Below are 23,030 nucleotides of genomic sequence, written 5' to 3' on the forward strand. Positions count from 1 at the left end.
GTGCAAGGGGTCTAGGTGCGCGGAGAACTAGCAATAGTGCTGAGCCGGATGAGCTCGCTAATCACACACATAGCAATAGTGCCTCAACTTACAATCCTTGGTCGCATGCGTGTCCACCGTGCACTTCCAACACCACACCCCTTTCTTGCCTTTACCGGAAACCCTGACTACTGACTCCACAGGCGCTACCACCGGTTGCACTGAGGGAACGGGAGGGCCAGCCGGAACCTGCGTCTGCTGCGGAACAGGCGAAGGAGCCATTGACCGCTGCGGTAAAAACTGAGGCATGAACTGTCCCTGCTGAACAAAACGATGTGACTATGGAATAGAAACCGCGACCCCCGGCTGCTGCGGCACAAACTGAGGCATAAAATTACCCTGATGAAAGAGCTCCTGTCCCTGCGAAACCTGTCCATGAGCAACCTGCACTTGTTGATCGCCGACAAAGCCATGATGGGGTTGGTCTTGACCGGAAATAGGATGGATGACCTGCTACCCCGACCTCTTTTTCTTGTTCTTCTTTGGCTTCAGATTGACACCTGGAGCAAATGCAACCGGCTGCTGCTGAGACACCGTTGAGTCAAGTCCTTGTTGCTGCCCAAACGAACTCCCCATATGCTGCTGCGGCTGACTCGCAAAATGCTCACCGGAAAGGACCCCAGGTTGGGAATACCCGTAGACCGGTGGCCGGTATGGAAAAGCTTACTGCAGCACTTGTGGCTGCTACTGTTGAACTTGAGGCTGTGGCTGCAGCGGCTGCTGCATGGGCGTAGGAAGGAAGGTCCTCGGGATGGCCGGCTGCAAAGGTGGGGGCGGCCGCATCCCCGGGGCAGCGAGAGGAGGTCGGACACCACCCTATTGAGGTTGGCCAGGGTCCCGTCCCGACGGTGGCTGCTGCGTCCCCACCATCGGTAGCCGCGGCAGCGCCGCAACCTACGCGAACGATGGGCGGCGAACCGGGTTCCAGCCCCGGCGCGTGGAGCCAAAGAGCGGGGAAGAAGTCGATGGCGTCCGGAGTGGCGACGATGGAACCAGCGGCACTGTCCCTGGCGGTGTAGAGGACGGAGCGGGCGGGACTCGGTGGGACGACGAACTTAGGGGCGGCGCGATCGGAGATGGAGGCGAGCGTGGCGGCACGACGTAAGCTGAAGGAGATGAAGCACTCGTGAACGTGTGTGCATGCGGTTCCAAAGCCCCTGCATGCGCTGGGCCAGGCCGGCCCAGGAGTAAGAGCGCTGGGCCCCACTGTCATGCAACGATGCCCGAAACCGTTCCTCCGTCTCCGCTAACGGACGCGACGTGGATGGCGTGATCGGCAGCGAGGACTCCATCGCAGCCGGGAAGAATTGTCCCAAGACCGCCGGCGGAGAGACGCGATGGGGCGGCACCGGCCCTCTCCACGCGCCGGACCGTGGCTTCCTCGGCACCGTAAAGACGCGCGATGCAGTCGCCTGCTTGGCCACCGCTGAAACCTGCTGCACCCCCACGTCGACGTCTTTCCGCTCCGCCGCAGCCGAAGAAGAACCAGCGCCAGACCTGCAAAAACGAAGCTCATCATCGTACTTACCTTCGGCTGACGGAGACGCAACCTCCCAGAACCTTGAGGCCGGGGTGGGATAGCCTATCTCGTTCCAGAAATCCCGCGCAAGCTCCTCGTCCGAACGCCCACCTTGCCGGACCACCGCCGAACCATGACGAGACGTAGGGGAGTCGAGAACGTCCTCCGCCGATTCAAACGGCACTTCGGAGTCACACGAGTCGTCGCTATCGACGTCCTCGATCAGCACCTCGAACCGCGACCCCGAGGGTGAGAGCCTATCCGCCGACGGCTTCCCCTCTCCGATCTGGAGACCCCCAGGAGGTAGCGTGAGTCTACGTCGCCGGCGGGCAAGGGCGCCGGCCGCGGCTACCTCAGACCCAACGGTCATTGTACATTCAATATAGAATATTAATTCTATATCTAACCTTAAATGATATACTTCAAACTTCAGTGCAAAACCTTTATGGTAAATAAATTATCATGATCAGGTATGCAAACACGGAAATGTGCATAATTATGTATTGGTAGCTTTAGACTATCCATAATTATTCACAGCCATGACACTAAGTTATCTATTTATATACATGTTCCTTTATAGAACCATGTTATATATCCGGCACAATTATCTTCGTTCCTGAGAGAGCTGCTCAAGTACAAATCAACTATGTTATATTCTTACTTCTTTGGTTGTTTTCAATTTCTGACACAGTTTTATTTGCATAGTACCTGGTTGCTCTGCATGATAAAAGCCCTCCTGCTTCGATTACTTCAGAAATTATGAGACCATTTTATGCTTGCTATGGAGCGGTTAACAATGCACTGAATTTAAGATGATTTTTTAGATGTCTATAATATAAATCTGTTTTCTGGGTGCTTCCTGTGCACATGTATATATACTGCATTTTATTCCAACTTTTGGTTATAGATACATTGTAGGTTTTCTACCAGATACAAAACGTTTTCATATCTTATCTTTGTCACTCTCCTATATCTTTTTTCATATTACATCCCATGTTAAAGCCTGTCTTTTGTCCCAAGGTGATATGCTTGATAGTTTTTTTTACATATACATCACCTTGGGTCATCTCCTCTATCTTTTTTTACAAATGTCATTTGTCGTACTAATGCACATGACTTTGGATTTCGCTAAAGAATATTTTTCATTTCAAAATATATAAGAGTATAAAAACATTTATGAATGTTTGTCGTATTTTTATCTCATCTCCTTATTTTTATTTTACTTTACTTTATTTTTCTCAACCATTTTTACGCTACCAAGAAATTCTACACTAATTAATTATACATGCAAAACTCAATATATATTCTCTGTTAAACATGTCGTGTGGCTCTCACAGATGGGGTCGAGGTGGGCGAACGGTGTCTTCCACGTACATGTCACCCCATGGTTCTAGCATCAGGCGGATCAAGGTCTCGCTCATTAGGTCAAAGGTGGAGAAGCTATCTTCCATGGACGCTTCCCGAGAGTGAAGAGTGAACTAGGCATGGCAAGGTAGAGTCGGGGGGGGGGGGTTCTTTTTTGACGAAATCGAGGGAGATCTGTAGTCGGGAGACATAGAGCAACAAACGAGAAACGTAGAGAAGGTTGCGTCATAATTATGGAGCAATATCGCAAGACGCAGTGCGACGAGGATGGGTGTTGATCCGTTGGCTAGCAACTCTGGTGAGAAGAACGGCACGGTGGTGCTAGCGAAGTTGTGAGATAAATCGAGGGGGGTGTGAGTAATGTTGTTGTGATGGTTCTCTTTTGCTGTACATTTTTTTAGCGCAACCATGGAGACATGGGTGACAAGACCGAGTGGAAAACTTTTTACCAAAAGAATCATTCTGGAGCCTGTAAAATAAATACCTAGCCAAAACTTAATGGGAAAACAGAGAGGCCCATCATGGTGGAGAGTGAAAATTGTGATTACACCTCTCCCTTCTTCCTGTCATTGCTCCTTGTCCCTAGAACTTCTTGTCTATTTTACTATTGAGGAAAAGCTACACTAGAAAAATGATTGTTCGGTTTTTCGACAGGTTTTGGTCATGCGCATTACAAACAAAAATACACAGGTATCCAAATATTAATACCTAAATCTAATACTAGGTACATTGGTAGGTAGACAACAGAAGCTCGACTGCAGGTTATATACCAGTCTGTAAATGCTCATTGAACTCATCAGAATTAGAATTTTGTAGAAAGATACATCATTGATACGCGTACAGCACGCGTCCGTTGGGAACCCCAAAAGGAAGGTGTGATGCGTACAGCGGCAAGTTTTCCCTCAGTAAGAAACCAAACTTTATCGAACCAGTAGGAGCCAAGAAGCACGTTGAAGGTTGATGGCGGCGAGATGTAGTGCGGCGCAACACCAGGGATTCCGGCGCCAACGTGGAACCTGCACAACACAACCAAAGTACTTTGCCCCAACGAAACAGTGAGGTTGTCAATCTCACCGGCTTGCTGTAACAAAGGATTAGATGTATAGTGTGGATGATGATTGTTTGCAGAGAACAGTAGAACAAGTATTGCAGTAGATTGTATTCTATGTAAAAGAATGGACTGGGGTCCACAGTTCACTAGTGGTGTCTCTCCCATAAGATAAATAGCATGTTGGGTGAACAAATTACAGTTGGGCAATTGACAAATAGAGAGGGCATGACCATGCACATACATGATATGATGAGTATAGTGAGATTTAATTGGGCATTACGACAAAGTACATAGACCGCTATCCAGCATGCATCTATGCCTAAAAAGTCCACCTTCAGGTTATCATCCGAACCCCTTCCAGTATTAAGTTGCAAACAACAGACAATTGCATTAAGTATGGTGCGTAATGTAATCAATAACTACATCCTCGGACATAGCATCAATGTTTTATCCCTAGTGGCAACAGCACATCCACAACCTTAGAACTTTCTGTCACATCCTGCATTTAATGGAGGCATGAACCCACTATCGAGCATAAATACTCCCTCTTGGAGTTAAGAGTAAAAACTTGGCCAGAGCCTCTACTAATAACGGAGAGCATGCAAGATCATAAACAACACATAGGTAATAGATTGATAATCAACATAACATAGTATTCTCTATCCATCGGATCCCAACAAACACAACATATAGCATTACAGATAGATAATCTTGATCATGTTAGGCAGCTCACAAGACCCGACAATGAAGCACATAAGGAGAAGACAACCATCTAGCTACTGCTATGGACCCATAGTCCAGGGGTGAACTACTCACTCATCACTCCGGAGGCGACCATGGCGGTGAAGAGTCCTCCGGGAGATGATTCCCCTCTCCGGCAGGGTGCCGGAGGCGATCTCCTGAATCCCCCGAGATGGGATTGGCGGTGGCGGCGTCTCTGGAAGGTTCTCCGTATCGTGGCTCTCGGTACTAGGGGTTTCGCGACGAAGACTATATGTAGGCGGAAGGGCAGGTCAGGAGGCGTCACGGGGCCCCACACGCTAGGGCCGCGCGGGCCCCCTTGGGCCGCGCCGCCCTAGTGTGGCGGCGCCCCGTGGCCCCACTTCGTCTTCCCTTCGGTCTTATGGAAGCTTCGTGGCAAAATAGGCCCCTGGGCGTTGATTTCGTCCAATTCCGAGAATATTTCCTTACTAGGATTTCTGAAACCAAAAACAGCAGAAAACAGCAACTAGCTCTTCGGCATCTCGTTAATAGGTTAGTGCCGGAAAATGCATAAATATGACATAAAGTATGCATAAAACATGTAGATATCATCAATAATGTGGCATGGAACATAAGAAATTATCGATACGTCGGAGACGTATCAGCATCCCCAAGCTTAGTTTCTGCTTGTCCCGAGCAGGTAAACGATAACAAAGATAATTTCTGGAGTGACATGCCATCATAACCTTGATCATACTATTGTAAGCATATGTAATGAATGCAGCGATCAAAACAATGTAAATGACATGAGTAAACAAATGAATCATAAACCAAAGACTTTTCATGAATAGTACTTCAAGACAAGCATCAATAAGTCTTGCATAAGAGTTAACTCATAAAGCAATAATTCAAAGTAAAGGTATTGAAGCAACATAAAGGAAGATTAAGTTTCAGCGGTTGCTTTCAACTTGTAACATGTATATCTCATGGATAATTGTCAATGTAAAGTAATATAACAAGTGCAATATGCAAGTATGTAGGAATCAATGCACAGTTCACACAAGTGTTTTCTTCTTGAGATGGAGAGAAATAGGTGAACTGACTCAACATAAAAGTAAAAGAAAGGCCCTTCGCAGAGGGAAGCATCGATTGCTATATTTGTGCTAGAGCTTCGGTTTTGAAAACAAGAAACAATTTTGTCAACGGTAGTAATAAAGCATATGTGTTATGTAAATTATATCCTACAAGTTGCAAGCCTCATGCATAGTATACTAATAGTGCCCGCACCTTGTCCTAATTAGCTCGGATTACCTGGATTATCATCGCAATGCATATGTTTTAACCAAGTGTCACAAAGGGGTACCTCTATGCCGCCTGTACAAAGGTCTAAGGAGAAAGCTCGCATCGGATTTCTCGCTATTGATTATTCTCAACTTAGAAATCCATACCGGGACAACATAGACAACAGATAATGGACTCCTCTTTAATGCATAAGCATGTGGTAACAAATAATTTTCTCATATGAGATTGAGGATATTTGTCCAAAACTGAAACTTCCACCATGGATCATGGCTTTAGTTAGCGGCCCAATGTTCTTCTCTAACATTATGCATGCTCTAACCATTGAATGAGTGGTAAATCTCCCTTACTTCAGACAAGACGGACATGCATAGCAACTCACATGATATTCAACAAAGAATAGTTGATGGCGTCCCCAGGAACATGGTTATCGCTCAACAAGCAACTTAATAAGAGATAAAGTGCATAAGTACATATCCAATACCACAATAGTTTTTAGGCTATTTGTCCCATGAGCTATATATTGCAAAGGTAGAGGATAGAAATTTTAAAGGTAGCACTCAAGCAATTTACTTTGGAATGGCAGAGAAATACCATGTAGTAGGCAGGTATGGTGGACACAAATGGCATATTCGTTGGCTCAAGGATTTTGGATGCATGAGAAGTATTCCCTCTCGATACAAGGTTTAGGCTAGCAAGGTTATTTGAAACAAACACAAGGATGAACCGGTGCAGCAAAACTCACATAAAAGACATATTGTAAACATTATAAGACTCTACACCGTCTTCCTTGTTGTTCAAACTCAATACTAGAAATTATCTAGACCTTAGAGAGACCAAATATGCAAACCAAATTTTAGCAAGCTCTATGTATTTCTTCATTAATAGGTGCAAAGTATATGATGCAAGAGCTTAAACATGAGCACAACAATTGCCAAGTATCACACTATCCAAGACATTTTAGCAATTACTACAAGTATCATTTTCCGTTTCCAACCATATAACAAATTAACGAAGAAGATTCAATCTTCGCCATGAATACTATGAGTAAAGCCTAAGGACATATTTGTCCATATGCAACAGCGGAGCGTGTCTCTCTCCCACACAAAGAATGCTAGGATCCATTTTATTCAAACAAAAACAAAAACAAACAGACGCTCCAAGCAAAGTGCATAAGATGTGATGGAATAAAAATATAGTTTCACTAGAGGAACCTGATAATGTTGTCGATGAAGAAGGGGATGCCTTGGGCATCCCCAAGCTTAGACGCTTGAGTCTTCTTGAAATATGTAGGGGTGAACCACCGGGGCATCCCCAAGCTTAGAGCTTTCACTCTCCTTGATCATGTTGTATCATCTCCCTCTCTTGATCCTTGAAAACTTCCTCCACACCAAACTCAAAACAACTCATTAGAGGGTTAGTGCACAATTAAAATTTACATGTTCAGAGGTGACACAATCATTCTTAACACTTCTGGACATTGCACAAAGCTACTGAAAATCAATGGTATCGAAAAATCCATCAAGCATAGCAAAACAGGCAATGCGAAATAAAAGGCAGAATCTATCAAAGCAGAACAGTTCGTAAAGACGAATTTCTAAGAGGCACCAGACTTGCTCAAATGAAAATTCTCAAATTGAATGAAAGTTGCGTACATATCTGAGGATCACTCACGTAAATTTGCATAATTTTCTGAGTTACCTACAGAGAATTAGGCCAAGATTCGTGACAGCAAAGAAATCTGTTTCTGTGCAGTAATCCAAATCTAGTATGAACCTTACTATCAACAACTTTACTTGGCACAACAATGCACAAAACAAAGATAAGGAGAGGTTGCTACAGTAGTAACAACTTCCAAGACTCAAATATAAAATAAAGGTACTGTAGTAAAAACATGGGTTGTCTCCCATAAGCGCTTTTCTTTAACGCCTTTCAGCTAGGCGCAGAAAGTGTATATCAAGTGTTATCAAGAGATGAAACATCAACATCATAATTTGTTCTAATAATAGAATCAAAAGGTAACTTCATTCTCTTTCTACGGAAGTGTTCCATACCTTTCTTGAGAGGAAATTGATATTTAATATTACCTTCCTTCATATCAATGATAGCACCAACAGTTCGAAGAAAAGGTCTTCCCAATATAATGGGACAAGATGCATTGCATTCAATATCCAAGACAACAAAATCAACGGGGACAAGGTTATTGTTAACGGTAATGCGAATATTATCAACTCTCCCCAAAGGTTTCTTTGTAGAATTATCAGCAAGATTAACATCCAAATAACAATTTTTCAATGGTGGCAAGTCAAGCATATTATAGATTTTCTTAGCCATAACGGAAATACTTGCACCAAGATCACATAAAGCATTACAATCAAAGTCATTGACCTTCATCTTAATGATGGGCTCCCAACCATCCTCTAGCTTCCTAGGAATAGAAGTTTCGCGTTCTAGTTTCTCTTCTCTAGCTTTTATGAGAGCATTTGTAATATGTTTCGTGAAAGCCAAATTTATAGCACTAGCATTACGACTCTTAGCAAGTTTTTGTAAGAACTTTATAACTTCAGAGATGTGGCAATCATCAAAATCCAAATCATTATGATCTAAAGCAATGGGATCATTATCCCCAATATTGGAAAAAATTTCAAATAGCTTTAATGAGCTTTATGATTTCAGGCAGTTTTTCGCGCTTTGCATTAGAAGTGGAAACATTGCCAACACCAATTATTTTACCATTAATAGTAGGAGGTGCAGCAACATGTGAAGCATTAGCATTACTAGTGGTGGTAATAGTCCAAACTTTAGCTATATTATCTTCTTTAGCATTTTCTTCTCTTTCCCACCTAGCACGCAATTCGGCCATCAATCTTATATTCTCATTAATTCTAACTTGGATGGCATTTTCTGTAGTAACAATTTTATTATTATGATTTTCATTAGGCATAACTTTCGATTTTAAAAGATCAACATCAGCAGCAAGATTATCGACTTTAGAAGCAAGTATATCAATTTTCCCAAGCTTTTCTTCAACAGATTTATTAAAAGCAGTTTCTGTACTAATAAATTCTTTAAGCATAGCTTCAAGTCCAGGGGGTGTGTTCCTATTATTGTTGTAAGAATTCCCACAAGAATTACCATAGTTGTTGCCATTATTATAAGGATATGGCCTATAGTTGTTACTAGAATTGTTCCGATAAGCATTGTTGTTGAAATTATTATTTTTAATGAAGTTTACATCAACATGTTCTTCTTGAGCAACCAATGAAGCTAACGGAACATTATTAGGATCAATATTAGTCCTACCATTCACAAGCATAGACATAATAGCATCAATCTTATCACTCAAGGAAGAGGTTTCTTCGACAGAATTTACCTTCGTACCTTGTGGAGCTCTTTCTGTGTGCCATTCAGAGTAATTAATCATCATATTATCAAGAAACTTTGTTGCATCGCCTAGAGTGATGGACATAAAGGTACATCCAGCAGCTGAATCCAATAGGTTCCGCGAAGAAAAAATCAGTCATGCATAAAAGGTTTGGATGATCATCCAAGTAGTCAGTCCATGGGTTGGGCAGTTTTTAACCAAAGATTTCATTCTTTCCCATGCTTGTGCAACATGCTCATTATCCATTTGTTTAAAATTCATTATGCTACTTCTCAAAGATATAATTTTAGCAGGAGGATAATATCTACCAATAAAAGCATCCTTGCATTTAGTCCATGAATCAATACTATTCTTAGGCAGAGATAGCAACCAATCTTTAGCTCTTCCTCTTATTGAGAAAGGAAACAATTTTAATTTTACAATGTCACCATCTACATCCTTATATTTTTGCATTTCACACAATTCAACAAAATTATTGAGATGGGCAGCAGCATCATCAGAACTAACACCAGAAAATTGCTCTCTCATTACAAGATTCAGTAAAGCAGGTTTAATTTCAAAGAATTCTGCTGTGGTAGCAGGTGGAGCAATAGGTGTGCATAAGAAATCATTATTATTTGTGGTTGTGAAGTCACACAACTTAGTATTTTCAGGAGTACCCATTTTAGCAAGAGTAAATAAAGCAAACTAGATAAAGTAAATGCAAGTAACTAATTTTTTTGTGTTTTTAATATGGCAAACAAGATAGCAAATAAAGTAAAACTAGCAACTAATTTTTTTGTATTTTGATATAATGCAGCAAACAAAGTAATAAATAAAATAAAGCAAGACAAAAACAAAGTAAAGAGATTGGGATGTGGAGATTCCCCTTGCAGCGTGTCTTGATCTCCCCGGCAACGGCGCCAGAAAATCTGCTTGATACGCGTACAACACGCGTCCGTTGGGAACCCCAAGAGGAAGGTGTGATGCGTACAGCGGCAAGTTTTCCATCAGTAAGAAACCAAGGTTTATCGAACCAGTAGGAGCCAAGAAGCATGTTGAAGGTTGATGGCGGCGAGATGTAGTGCGGCGCAACACCAGGGATTCCGGAGCCAACGTGGAACCTGCACAACACAACCAAAGTACTTTGCCCCAACGAAACAGTGAGGTTGTCAATCTCACCGGCTTGCTGTAACAAAGGATTAGATGTATAGTGTGGATGATGATTGTTTGCAGAGAACAGTAGAACAAGTATTGCAGTAGATTGTATTCTATGTAAAAGAATGGACCGGGGTCCACAGTTCACTAGTGGTGTCTCTCCCATAAGATAAATAGCATGTTGGGTGAACAAATTACAGTTGGGCAATTGACAAATAGAGAGGGCATGACCATGCACATACATGATATGATGAGTATAGTGAGATTTAATTGGGCATTACGACAAAGTACATAGACCGCTATCCAGCATGCATCTATGCCTAAAAAGTCCACCTTCAGGTTATCATCCGAACCCCTTCCAGTATTAAGTTGCAAACAACAGACAATTGCATTAAGTATGGTGCGTAATGTAATCAATAACTACATCCTCGGACATAGCATCAATGTTTTATCCCTAGTGGCAACAGCACATCCACAACCTTAGAACTTTCTCACCGTCCTGCATTTAATGGAGGCATGAACCCACTATCGAGCATAAATACTCCCTCTTGGAGTTAAGAGTAAAAACTTGGCCAGAGCCTCTACTAATAACGGAGAGCATGCAAGATCATAAACAACACATAGGTAATAGATTGATAATCAACATAACATAGTATTCTCTATCCATCGGATCCCAACAAACACAACATATAGCATTACAGATAGATGATCTTGATCATGTTAGGCAGCTCACAAGACCCGACAATGAAACACATAAGGAGAAGACAACCATCTAGCTACTGCTATGGACCTATAGTCCAGGGGTGAACTACTCACTCATCACTCCGGAGGCGACCATGGCGGTGAAGAGTCCTCCGGGAGATGATTCCCCTCTCCGGCAGGGTGCCGGAGGCGATCTCCTGAATCCCCCGAGATGGGATTGGCGGCTGCGGCGTCTCTGGAAGGTTTTCCGTATCGTGGCTCTCGGTACTGGGGGTTTCGCGACGAAGACTATATGTAGGCGGAAGGGCAGGTCAGGAGGCATCACGGGGGCCCCACACGCTAGGGCCGCGCCGCCCTAGTGTGGCGGCTCCCCATGGCCCCACTTCGTCTTCCCTTCGGTCTTCTGGAAGCTTCGTGGCAAAATAGGCCCCTGGGCGTTGATTTCGTCCAATTCCGAGAATATTTTCTTACTAGGATTTCTGAAACCAAAAACAGCAGAAAACAGCAACTGGCTCTTCGGCACCTCGTTAATAGGTTAGTGCCGGAAAATGCATAAATATGACATAAAGTATGCATAAAACATGTAGATATCATCAATAATGTGGCATGGAACATAAGAAATTATCGATACGTCGGAGACGTATCAATCATCATCTTTGGGGATTTTATATCATGCAATATATAAAAGACAAGAATGTGTCTCTTCCCCTATACCTTGAAATGTTCACAAGTTTAGGTTATAGATGTTTTTATTCGTATACAAATATGGTGGTATGTCCCGTAAACAATTTAAGATCAGGTTTGAATTTTTTAATTTAAGTAACCTTTGTATTGGTGTGTTTATTTTTTGATTCTGTGGCAACGCACGGACATTCAACTAGTTTGCATAGTAGCTGGTTTCTCTGCATGATAAAAGTGCTCCTGCTTCGATTACTTCTGAAATTATGAGACCATTTTGTGCTTGCTATAGAGCGGTTAGCAATGCACTGAATTTAAGATGATTTTTTAGATGTCTATAATATTAATCTGTTTTCTGGGTGCAACCTGTGCACATGTATGTATACTGCATGTTATTCCAACTTTTGGTTATCGATACATTGTAGGTTTTCGACCAGATATAAAACGTTGTCATATCTTATCTTTGTCACTCTCCTATATCTTTGCTAATCCACTTACTCTCACTCATTCTTCCTTGCAGAGCACAGACACATGGGGAGGCTTAGAACCTGAAGGAAGAAGGCTTAAAACCTAGACTCTAGGTAGCTCTTTTGGTCAAATAGTTCTTGGTTTTCTTTTCTATTTGACTTGATTTTTATTCAAAGAACTAACATTACTATACACTTATGTAGCTTATAATTTGTTTTCGGCATACAAATTTTGTTCCAGAAAACCATCAGTCGGCATCTCATTTTAGGGTTAGGCACACATTCTTATGGCCATAGCTAAATTTTGCTAAGTGAGAATAGGTGAACCATTTTAGGATCTAATTATTCAACTTATTGATCCCAGGATATTATATATATAGAGGAATCTGCACTTATATTTCATGGTTTGTAATGCTACATTTGCATTATGGTTTGCCGTTGACTTGTGTTTCCATGGTGGATAGGCATGCCCGAATGACCCAACGGTTTGAAGTGAAGTTATCAGGATGTTGTCCTTAGCATCATCCAATATAGTGTATGTTTAGGGCTAAAGGATACGTTGATGGCGTGGCCTCCACTGCGGTGCTTGTGTATCCCTACAATTTGCTTTGTTTCCCTAAGGATGCAAGATGTAGCGAGGTCGCCGTTGAATTCCACATGATGACGGTTCACTTAGAGAGTTGTACTAGCTTTCCCATCTCCAGGTGATCCGGTATTACTAGGAAATGTAAGGACACCACACCTTCTTTCTTTTGGCCTTCCGTTCCCTTTCATTCAGAAATTAATATGGGCATGGGACCAAATAAGGAGGCCTCGATTCAAAAAAAAAAACAAATGAATTGATCTTTCAATGCTTATCCTTTGGTGCTTACAATGTGTGACATCCTCATTTTCTTCTGTATCATGTTACATACTGCAGTTTAACATAAAGGGTTTGCCTAATGGGTAGGTCTCCATATGCCTAGATCTTCCTATCCCCGCACAGGCAAGCCAGTTGCTGATTTGATGTGACTTTGACTGTTGTTTTCGTGCCATGACCCGCGAAACCGGTCAAGCCAGGTTCCGCATATGTGAAACATACACTTCATGCTTTGATGATGACCTTCACGGGGGAAATCCCGCGTGCACAACTGGACTATGCTAGCTACGGTGGTAAGGGGCGCTAATAGCTTGCCATTCTAGGAATTTTTTAACGCTGTGTTTGGATGCGGTGAATTGGGCGTAGAATTGAATTGGAATGAAAATTCCAAATCTAAGATAGAAATGCATTGGCACCCAATTCAAATTCTTTTGTTTGGGCGTGCTCGAAATTTGTTGTTGGAATTAAAGAGTGTATCCAATTCCAATTCTTGTTTGGATGTACAAACCATGGAATTGGTTGTTTTCATAAGTTTGGACTGTATAAACTTATGCACATGTACAAAATATAGCATGTATGTATTAGAAGGACATCGATCTTGTTAATTTCTGCAGAAAAAAATTAGAACAACACTAGACAAATATTTTGGACAGAGAAGAAATAGACTGAAGACGCCATGGCTGGCCGTCGGGGCGAGCAGCAGGGCAAGGTCACTACTGACATAGCCCTTGCCGTTCCCCAGTCCCCTGCTCGACCAAGGTTTGGGAAGGGCAGGGCAGGGGTGGACGCCGTCGCTGCATCCGGGCGGTTATGGCCAGGGGACGGCGGCCGGGGACATCGCTGCGTCCGAGCGGAGGGCGTCCGACTAGGGGGCGCCGTCGCTGCATCCGGACGGAGGGTGGTCATGGCCGGGCGATCGGAGGGCAGCTGGGCGGAGGGCGGAGGGCAGGAGGACGAACGACGGGCGGGTGGGGAAGACATGGCGCGGCGCCGGCGGCTAGCGACTTACTGGGGAGGAGGGCGTCGCTCACTAGTTCATCTGTCACGCGCTTGTTTCGTTTAGGAAGAAAGCCTCGTACCTCTTCGGGATGGGCAATTCCACACAAATTCAGAGGTTGTGACCTCCGAATTAGACACAGAAGAAAATGACTCCCGGTGGGTGCGGGGTGGAATTGCTTCCGGTTTCCAGACTATAATTCTATGCACATCCAAACAGCTGAATTTGAGGCTCAAATTCCAATTCCACGATTCCAGGTTTAATTCATTGCATCCAAACACAGTGTAATCGTTATTCATAGAAACGTGCACATTGTATTTAGCTATAACTTAAAGAGATATTATTGCATATGTTTCTGTATGGAAGCACCTATTAGTGCAAATGTGTTTTAATAATTGTTTCAGATAACGGTGGGATTTTCTCATGTACATGGTACATGCTCTAATATTAGCTGATAAGAAAACCACACATTTATTGGACTATTTTGTGTCTATATTCATAATGCATATTCCGACGAGTGATAAACATCCCATGTCATGGACCGTAGAAATTATCCTATATATTTGTCCTATGTGTTCGTTTAATACGAATTTATCTTGTGAAGTGCTTTATCCTTGTTATCAGTTTGTTCAAAGTGGCATCAGACAAGAAGATAGAGAATTTTATTGCTGTCACATATAAGAAATAACTTTATGATGGTTAGAAAATAAAGTTGTTGGAATATATGGTGTGTGATACACAGATCAGTCGGTGCAAATGATAGTAGCCATAGTGGAAACTGCAAATTTAAAAATAGGAGGAAATAGAGGATCTTTTGGAGTATAAGTTATATTTTCATGATGCATCGGTGATATAAATTTGGTAATTTTTAGTGCCAATAATGTATACTCTTTATTATACATGTGACTATTCACTCACATGTAATATATTGACATTGACGTGTGTTTGGAAAAAAAAGAGGCAGTGGGAACAGACGGACACTGAACTATTAACAAAAGAATCTACGTAACTAACTAACAAAATTGGCTGACATGGCAAGCTTGAGACAAAAGATGGAGGGAAGATAATTAGCATCACACGGCTGTGAATATGCGATAATGTTGCTTTCTATTGTTTCAAGTTACATCTTTTTTGTTTTTTTAGTATGTATTTAGTCTACTTTAGTGTGTAGATTGACTCACTATGAGATGTATATAGTTTATTTTAGAACATGTAAAATATAAGCATCTTTTATATATGTAAAGCAGAGGGAGTACAAAAATAAATAAAAGAGGGCCAGATAGAGTGGCAAAATTTCCCCGTCTGCATGACCCTGCTAGGCTGCTACCGCATCCGCTCTAGCCCCGGATCGGAGAAGGAAGAGCCCATCCATTCGCTAGCTTCCGCTACCTGCGGTTGCTCTGCGGAGAGGGCGGGGGAGAACCGGAGGCCGGTGGCGGCGAAGCCCGTGCCCAACGTCCGAGGTGCGTGCGCGTCCCCGAGTTCTTCTTGGGTCTTGGGTTCTTGCTTTCAGATATGCCTCCGGCGCCCCGTCGCGGTTCCCCTTTCTGATCTTCCTTGATTTCTCCTCTATTTGTGCAGAGATGGGGAACCGGAGGCCACTCAGGGAGATCAACAACGTCGTGGAGGCCACTCAGGGAGATCAACAACTTAGCGAGTCAGCCTGTGAAGGTAACCAACACAAAAGGTGATATGCTATCAGCGAGAATGTCTAAGGAGGATTCTAAGTTCAGATCGTCTCTTCAGGATAAATAAACTACCAACCATAGATTTTCTAATACTCATTAACACTTGAGTAAAGTTATGTGTCTGTAGTCATGACTGTGATCACTACCATATCTCTGAACTCTAGTAATTCTACTAATTAAAAAATATTTCCAACCCTTGAGGAGGATATCCATTATTCCATTCCACACATCAGACATGCTCAGTCAGAGATAAGCACAAATTTTAAAGAAAGTAGGACATGGTGATAAGAATTATGAAGTTATATACCTTAAGCCAGCAAGCACATTCGACCGTCATAATCTGTATCATGCACTTCTTCAACTTCAACAGAGTAGTAAAAATTTGCCGTGGACCCACTCTCTCAATAACACATCTTCCATTGGGCATTGTATGATTGAAACCTAGACATGAAAAGTAGTATGCCTTCCACTCATGATTGGCTTCTTTCACTATCTAGGACCAAATGCATGCTTTCAAATTTGATGGTTTTGGGATGATGAAGAAGCATCAGTTGATAGATTTTAGATAGTCTTCCCATTAAGACGAATGTACGGAACATGGCAAATGTTTAACCATTCCGACCCTCCAGGCTTGAACTTATCTTCCCAATCAAGTGCATAACCCTCTAGAATCAGTTCCTGGAGGTTCGCTGGCACAGTTCCTTGTCCCGGTAACACTTTCTGTGAGTTCACAATTTTAAGTACCCTCAAGGAGGTAAGTCTGCCTAGTGTTGAAGGGAGTCCTCCAAGAAAAAAACAGTATATAAAATCAAGACATTCTACAGATATTAGTTTCCCAAACCATTCTGCCTGCTCCACAGTAAAATGATCAGCCTCCAAGTAAGTGATCATTACATTTCGCAATGAGGGCACAAAGCAATTTCCATGTAATAAGCTGACATCTGTGCATAGAAATATTAAATGGAGTGAACCTTGCTCATCTTGTCTAGTTGACTGGTCTGATACTTCCATAAGAATATCAGGACAACCAGAAATCCCCACTTTCCTAAGGTTGGAGAAGGAGCATATTCCATCAACCAAACGTAGCCCAACACAATTTTCGATTGTTAGATACTCTAGTAACTTGAAATGATGACCAGAGAGTTGGAGTACTTGATTGCAGTCAGCTATCCTTAATGTTTTGAGACATGCCATGAGTTGTGCACATTGTGGTAGTGCTTTGGCATAGTTCCCACAAACTGAAATATCTAGTTCTGACAGGGAAGACATGAATGATAGGTAGGGCACTTCTTCTAGTACAGGGCAATTCAGAAGCTGAAATTTTTTGACGTATGGAAGGAAGGGACCATGATCCTCTTCTACATGTGACCAGACTATCCATGCTCTCATTGAAGAAACTTTGAACTCCTCCAAATTTTGCAGACAACCAAAGGATGCTCCATCAGCATGCTTCACTGATGGCAAGCTATCAAGAGTGAGATTCTTGAGTGAATGGAATTTTCCAAATGGCGGAAGTACCTCTAGAAATCGACAGTTTACAACATGAAGGGACTGAAGATTTGTGAAGACATGGCCTTGTAACATCCAGTCTGGGAATATTCTGGCCCCATAACCTTCAATCTTGAGCTCTTGCAAATTACGGTGTGGCTGCAATCCTTCCAATACATCCCTCAATACAATTTTCCCCTTTAACTCCAAGGATTCAAGATGTTTCTTCTCAATCATATTGGCGTCCTCTGCCTCGTGAACATTCTTAATGATGTGGATATTGTTGATGCTAAGTTTACCTGTTAGCTCTTGCATGTTCTTCAATTCATTGATCATGAATCCAGGTTTCTTTCCAGCACTAAAGCTCTCCAGTTCTTGAAGTTGGCTTAGTTGTCCAATAAATGGAATCCTAGAGAGAGCTGTCGCATCAACATACAAGTGTTGTAAGTTGACAAGCTTATTAATGCTGTGAGGAATAGAATCATGTCTGTACCCACGGAGATACAGAACTTTGAGATTGCAAGGGAAGTTGCGCAAATTATTCATTCTTGTGAAGGAGAGATCAAAGAACCTCAATTTTCTCAGGGATGAAATGTTTGGTAGGATTTTTCCTAGCACCTTGAAATAAGATAAGTCCAACACTCGAATGCTTCTTGAATTTGCTAACATGGTGTCAAGAACATCACAAATTTCATCACTATCACATTGACCAAATAGTAAGATTGTCCGCAAATTTTTGTACTTGTTAAGTTCAGGAATGTGCAGTTGAGTACCAACTTGCACAGCTAAGTGGCGAACAGTGGGTGATGCTATCTGTGATGTTCCTTTGTGGAGAAAGTACTCATGTGAAGAAACAGCAATGGCCAGACCTCTTACTAGATCATGCATAGTGTACATCTTGTTATCAAATGTGGGCTGGAAAAATGACCTTTCAACAAGTTCCTCAAACAGTTTACTTCCAACATCCTCTAATCTGGTGCCATCAAATCTGTTGTGCTCGATAAAATCATGAGAAATCCACATATTGACCAATCTTTTTTTATCAAACAAGTAATTGTGTGGAAAGATAGAACAAAAAGCAAAGCTACGTCTCTGTCTGTGTTGTAGGTTCTGATAACTCACTCCCATATACGGAAGGATTCCATGTAAAACTTCAGTAAGATCCCACCAATCGCTCTCCAGGATGCATCTCCACTGATCTGCAGATAATCTAGATCTCAATAAACTTCCTATTACTTTTGCTGCTAATGGCATACCTCCTAGTTTTTGTGCTATTTCCTTACCAATTAGAAGAAGGGTGTGGCTGCTGCTCATAGCAACAACACTAGTAATTCCAAATGCATAATACTGGAAAAGTGGCCAAAAACTCTCCCATGGCAAAGGTGCTAGTGGAACTTGACACATTGTTGATACTCTGTCTGCAACACTTTTGCTTTGTGTTGTTACAAGAACTACACTTCCTGGCACTTCGCAGGCTATGGCAGTGAGCAAAATATTCCAATGGTCACACATGTCATCCCAAACACTGTCTAGCACAAGAAGAAATCTTCCATCCCGTGGGATGACATTTTGAATATTGTTTATAGTTGTTTCCAAACTATCACTGTAATCAAAATATGAATCATTCCCTTTAAAAGAGCATAACATCTCTTGCAATGTCCTCTTTATGCTGAGATGCTTTGAAACATACACCCATGCTCTCTTACAGAAGTGTTCCTTCACATTTGGATGATTGTAAATGACTTGAGCAAGGGTTGTCTTCCCAACCCCGCTCATACCAACAATCGGAAGAACATCAATACCACCAATGCGGCACCTTGCCACAAGTTTTTCTCGTCCACTGCTAGATTCTGCTTCAGTTCCAGATGAACCCAGAATAACTTTTAGTATTAACTCTGAAACTTCATCACGTCCAAATACCTTGACATCAACTGGAAGACGAGAAGTAGTCTCTCCCGCAATTCCCTCCTTCATGGCTATAGAATTACTCTGCTTCACCAGCTCAACAAATGTGCCAGACGTTGCACAAAGGTGGTCCAACTTTTGCACAACACACTCAAGCATTTTTATGGTCTCATTGGGTACAATCAAACTTTTAATGATTCTAACAGATGATGATATGAGCTCGCTCAGCTTGCGTTTTCCTGTCAGTACTTCATGACTGTCAATTCCATCAAGCACATCCTCCACTTCATATGAAGCATCATGAAGGTTCCTTAACCACTTGGCAAGACTAGGGCTGACGATGAGCTGGTTGTCTGCCGCCTCAGCAATAGCCTTTACCATAGTGAGGCGTGATCTGAGTTTGTTGAGAAGCTCTTCAGTAGCATGACTCAGATCGTAATTGCTCTCTAGGAAGTTTATTATCTTGTCAGTGGTGTGTTCAATAATAGCCGATGAGAAACCACTAGCCACCTGGTCTGCAATTGCAAACATCATAACCTGGACCCTGAAATAGTGAGAGGATTTATTATTGTGTATCCCTATTGCAGTTGTAAAAAGTTCTTTCTTCGTAAAGAAAAGATGAAAATATAAGTTGATACTTCTTGATGGTAAATATGACTAAAACTGAAACTAATATTTTCAAGCACACTTTTCTATCTAATGAATCATTTTGTTCAAGACTTGGAACCAAGATCGACAATTTCCTTTTATCAAAGAGAGAAAGTTAGCCCACATAATCAATAGAGAGAGAGTGTGTGTGTGAGTTTGAAAACTTTGTGTGTCTGTATGATGCATGGATAACATATACATAGTTGGTATATATTCTTTTAAACATATACTGGCCTATACATTGGTCTCATCACTAAAACACAAGGAAAACCATACGCTCAACACTCCCTTACAAATGAGCTGGAGGCCCTCCGATGGCGCCTGGGTGTCCCAAATAAAGTATTTTTTTTTTCTTTATCCTCCAGCCGGTCCCCGGCCTCCCCTGATCTTGCCCAAACATGCCACTTCAGATCTGGCCAGGCCGATCTGTGTGCGCCAAGGGCTGGCAGCTCCTCTGCGCTTCCTCCATTAATTGTTTGGAGGTGCATATGTCATGGAGCCGAGGTTTATTGGCTGGCCAAAGTTTCATACTGCCCTGCCAGTAGTCTTTCACAGCTGAGCCAACTCGGGCTCCGCTCCCAGGTCGCATGCTCGGGCGACCCTTGAGGGCAAACTCTAGATCGAGCAAGCCCCTCCCTGTCTGCTGCCGCTACCGAGGCTGGCGGTTTTGGCGGCGGGCACATCAAGGCGAGGCCTGTCGGGCCTTCCTCATGCGGGGCGGGGCCATAAGCTGCGCGGCGCGCACTGGCGGTGTCAAGCGGCGGCGCGACAAGATGGAGTGGAGGTGCTGCTCAGGTGGCTCAGCAGGGAAGAATGCGTGCGATGCGAGGACCAAAGGCGGTGGCGCGTCGAGGTGGCGGCACGGTCCCCAAGGTGGCGGCATGGGCTTTCTAGGCCATTAAGGTTATGCAAGTAGTGCAGTAGTGGAGCGTTGGATTCCTGGACGCAGCGGAGGCCGTGCAGGAGCAACGCCAGCGGGGCTCGTTGCTGGTGGTGCGGGCTAGAGGCTTCGGTTGTAAGAGCATCTCCACTCGTGCCCCCGACGAGGCCCCCGAGCGACGTTTTTACGGTGAAATTCGGCCCAGTCGCACCCCCGGTTTCTCGTTTTCATCCGGATTGGCCCTTCATCCATCCGGCGAGCCCACGCCATCCCCGGCCCCCCGGGGCGCGCTCGGGGACTCCGGACGAAAGATTTTGGCGCGAAACGTCGTGTGGACCCGCGTAGTCGGCGACTGGAAAACCAAATCCTGTCGATTTTCCCTCCAATTTGCTTGCATATCCCCATTCCCTCCAATTTGCTTGCATATCCCCATTCTCTCCCGCCGAAATTCCCCAATCTCCTCGTCTTCCAGCTCCAGTTCCCGGCGGCGTCTTCTCGTCCACCACCACTCTCCTCCTCGTCCTCTCGTCCACCAAAATGCCGCCGAAGGCGCCGGCGAGGAAGATGCGGGCGAAGAAGACGAAGCCGCCGGGCATGTCGAACGCCGAGTGGGCGGCGGACGAGAAACGACGCGAGGTGGAAACAAGCGGCAGGGCGGAGAGGGTGAAAAAAGCCGCCGCCAAGAGGGCGGCGGCGGCGGCCCAGGACGAACAAGCGAGGATGATCAGCATGGCCATGGGCGGCGGCAGCATGTTCCCCAGCCAATGGCCGACGCAAGGTACAACCAGTTCCCCGTCGTCCTTCTCCCCTTCGCTGTACTCGCCGTCGCCGACTGCCGTGTTCCAAGAGGGCGCCTACGTCCAACCGTCCAGGTCCACGCCGTCGCCGCCCGAGCTTGACGTCGGCGGCGGCGGCCAGTTCGAGGACACCTCGCCGGCCATGCGACGAGGGCCGCTCGCGTTCGGTGCGATGGCGGCGCCGAACGAAGAGGAGATCCACGAGATGATCACCTCCGGCTCCGCCGCCGCCGCTGCGAGCCCGGGGTTTTTCATGGCCGCCGCCGCTGCGTGCCCGGGGTTCTTCACGCAAGAGGAGCAGAGGGCGACGGCCGCTGTGGCGGCGCGCAACGAGCATCGGGAGGATGTTTCCGACGGAAGCCAAGCCGTCGAAGAAGAAGACGAGGAAGAAGAAGAGCCAACACAAGCCGCCGCCAACCTGTCGAAGGGGAAGAAGAAGAGGAAGAAGGACTCGCCGCCTGCCGAACCGCGTATCAAATGGACGCCGAAGGAAGAGGAGTGCCTCGCCGAAGCTTGGAAGACCGTGTCCATGAACGGCATAATCGGGGCCAATCAGTCGTTCGACACCGGCCTGCAGTTCAAGTTCCTCAACGTCTACGCCCGCCTCGAGAACTGCGAGAAGTGGAAGGAAGTCCGCACGACCCTCTCGAAGTGCAAGACCGAGCAGTACAACCCCGACGCTCCGGCGGCAAGCGCGGCGGAAGGGCGCCCTGAACTCGGCCAGAAGAAGCTCAAAGAGCTCAAAAAGACGGGCAATCCCGCCGACAGGATGCAGGCGTCGATCGACAAGTGCTGGGCCGACTTGAGGTCGCACGCCGACGGGAGGAACGACAAGTTCGACGGCAGGTGGCGGGAGATGCTCGCCAACCAAGGCGTCTGGATCGCCCTGCTGAAGACGACGGCGGCGGCGAAGAAGAGGAACACAGACTTGGCGTTCCTCATGGGCGGCGGCGACATGGAACTGATGGACGAGGAGACGAGGAATTGGTACCAGGGCCACCGCAGCGACATCCTCCGAGCCACTCCGGCCAGTCCTTCGTCGTCTCCGCCGGCTCCTACCTCGTCTGCCTCACCATCTACCTCGTCGACTGCGGCTGCTTCGACGTCCACTGCCGCTGCTTCATCGTCGGCCGCCGCAGCCGCTTCGGCCACGACGTGTGAGGAAACTGGTCCGTCGGACACCGCCGTGCCGGCCGGGACTGCCGACGAGCCTGTCTCCGTGTAATTTCCCTCCGATCGCCGATCTGTGGCTGATCCTTTTGCTCCTTTTGCCGATCAACTGGCCGTACTTGTAGCGCGGGACGGCGATTTGTTTGAATTTAAACTCTATCCGCCGAACTCCGGGTGGACGACTGGAAATACGGTACTCCCCACGACTTATTTTCGTCCAATCCGGCGGTTGTTTCGTCCGGATTTGGGCGTGG

At 44.7% G+C, this 23,030-nt stretch overlaps 1 protein-coding gene across 2 annotated transcripts in view; it reads right to left on the minus strand.

Annotated features, from left to right (window-relative positions):
* Positions 1-15,661: 15,661 nt before the first annotated feature.
* Positions 15,662-23,030, minus strand: part of LOC127308327 (putative disease resistance protein RGA1) — a 35,166-nt gene continuing 27,797 nt past the window's right edge. Inside the window, exons 3-5 of one of the 2 annotated variants that reach the window (XM_051339119.2) lie at positions 18,660-19,825; positions 16,196-18,575; positions 15,662-15,863 (exon numbers count right to left, since the gene is read on the minus strand). In XM_051339119.2, coding sequence (XP_051195079.1) covers positions 16,450-18,575; positions 18,660-19,815 — 3,282 coding nt within the window. In that variant the 5' untranslated portion in view covers positions 19,816-19,825 and the 3' untranslated portion in view covers positions 15,662-15,863; positions 16,196-16,449. Of the gene's footprint in view, positions 15,864-16,195; positions 19,826-23,030 lie in introns of both variants that reach the window. The other variant, XM_051339118.2, reaches the window with a different exon arrangement.

Source organism: Lolium perenne, chromosome 6 (assembly GCF_019359855.2).
Source record: "Lolium perenne isolate Kyuss_39 chromosome 6, Kyuss_2.0, whole genome shotgun sequence".
Taxonomy (NCBI): Eukaryota; Viridiplantae; Streptophyta; class Magnoliopsida; order Poales; family Poaceae; genus Lolium; species Lolium perenne.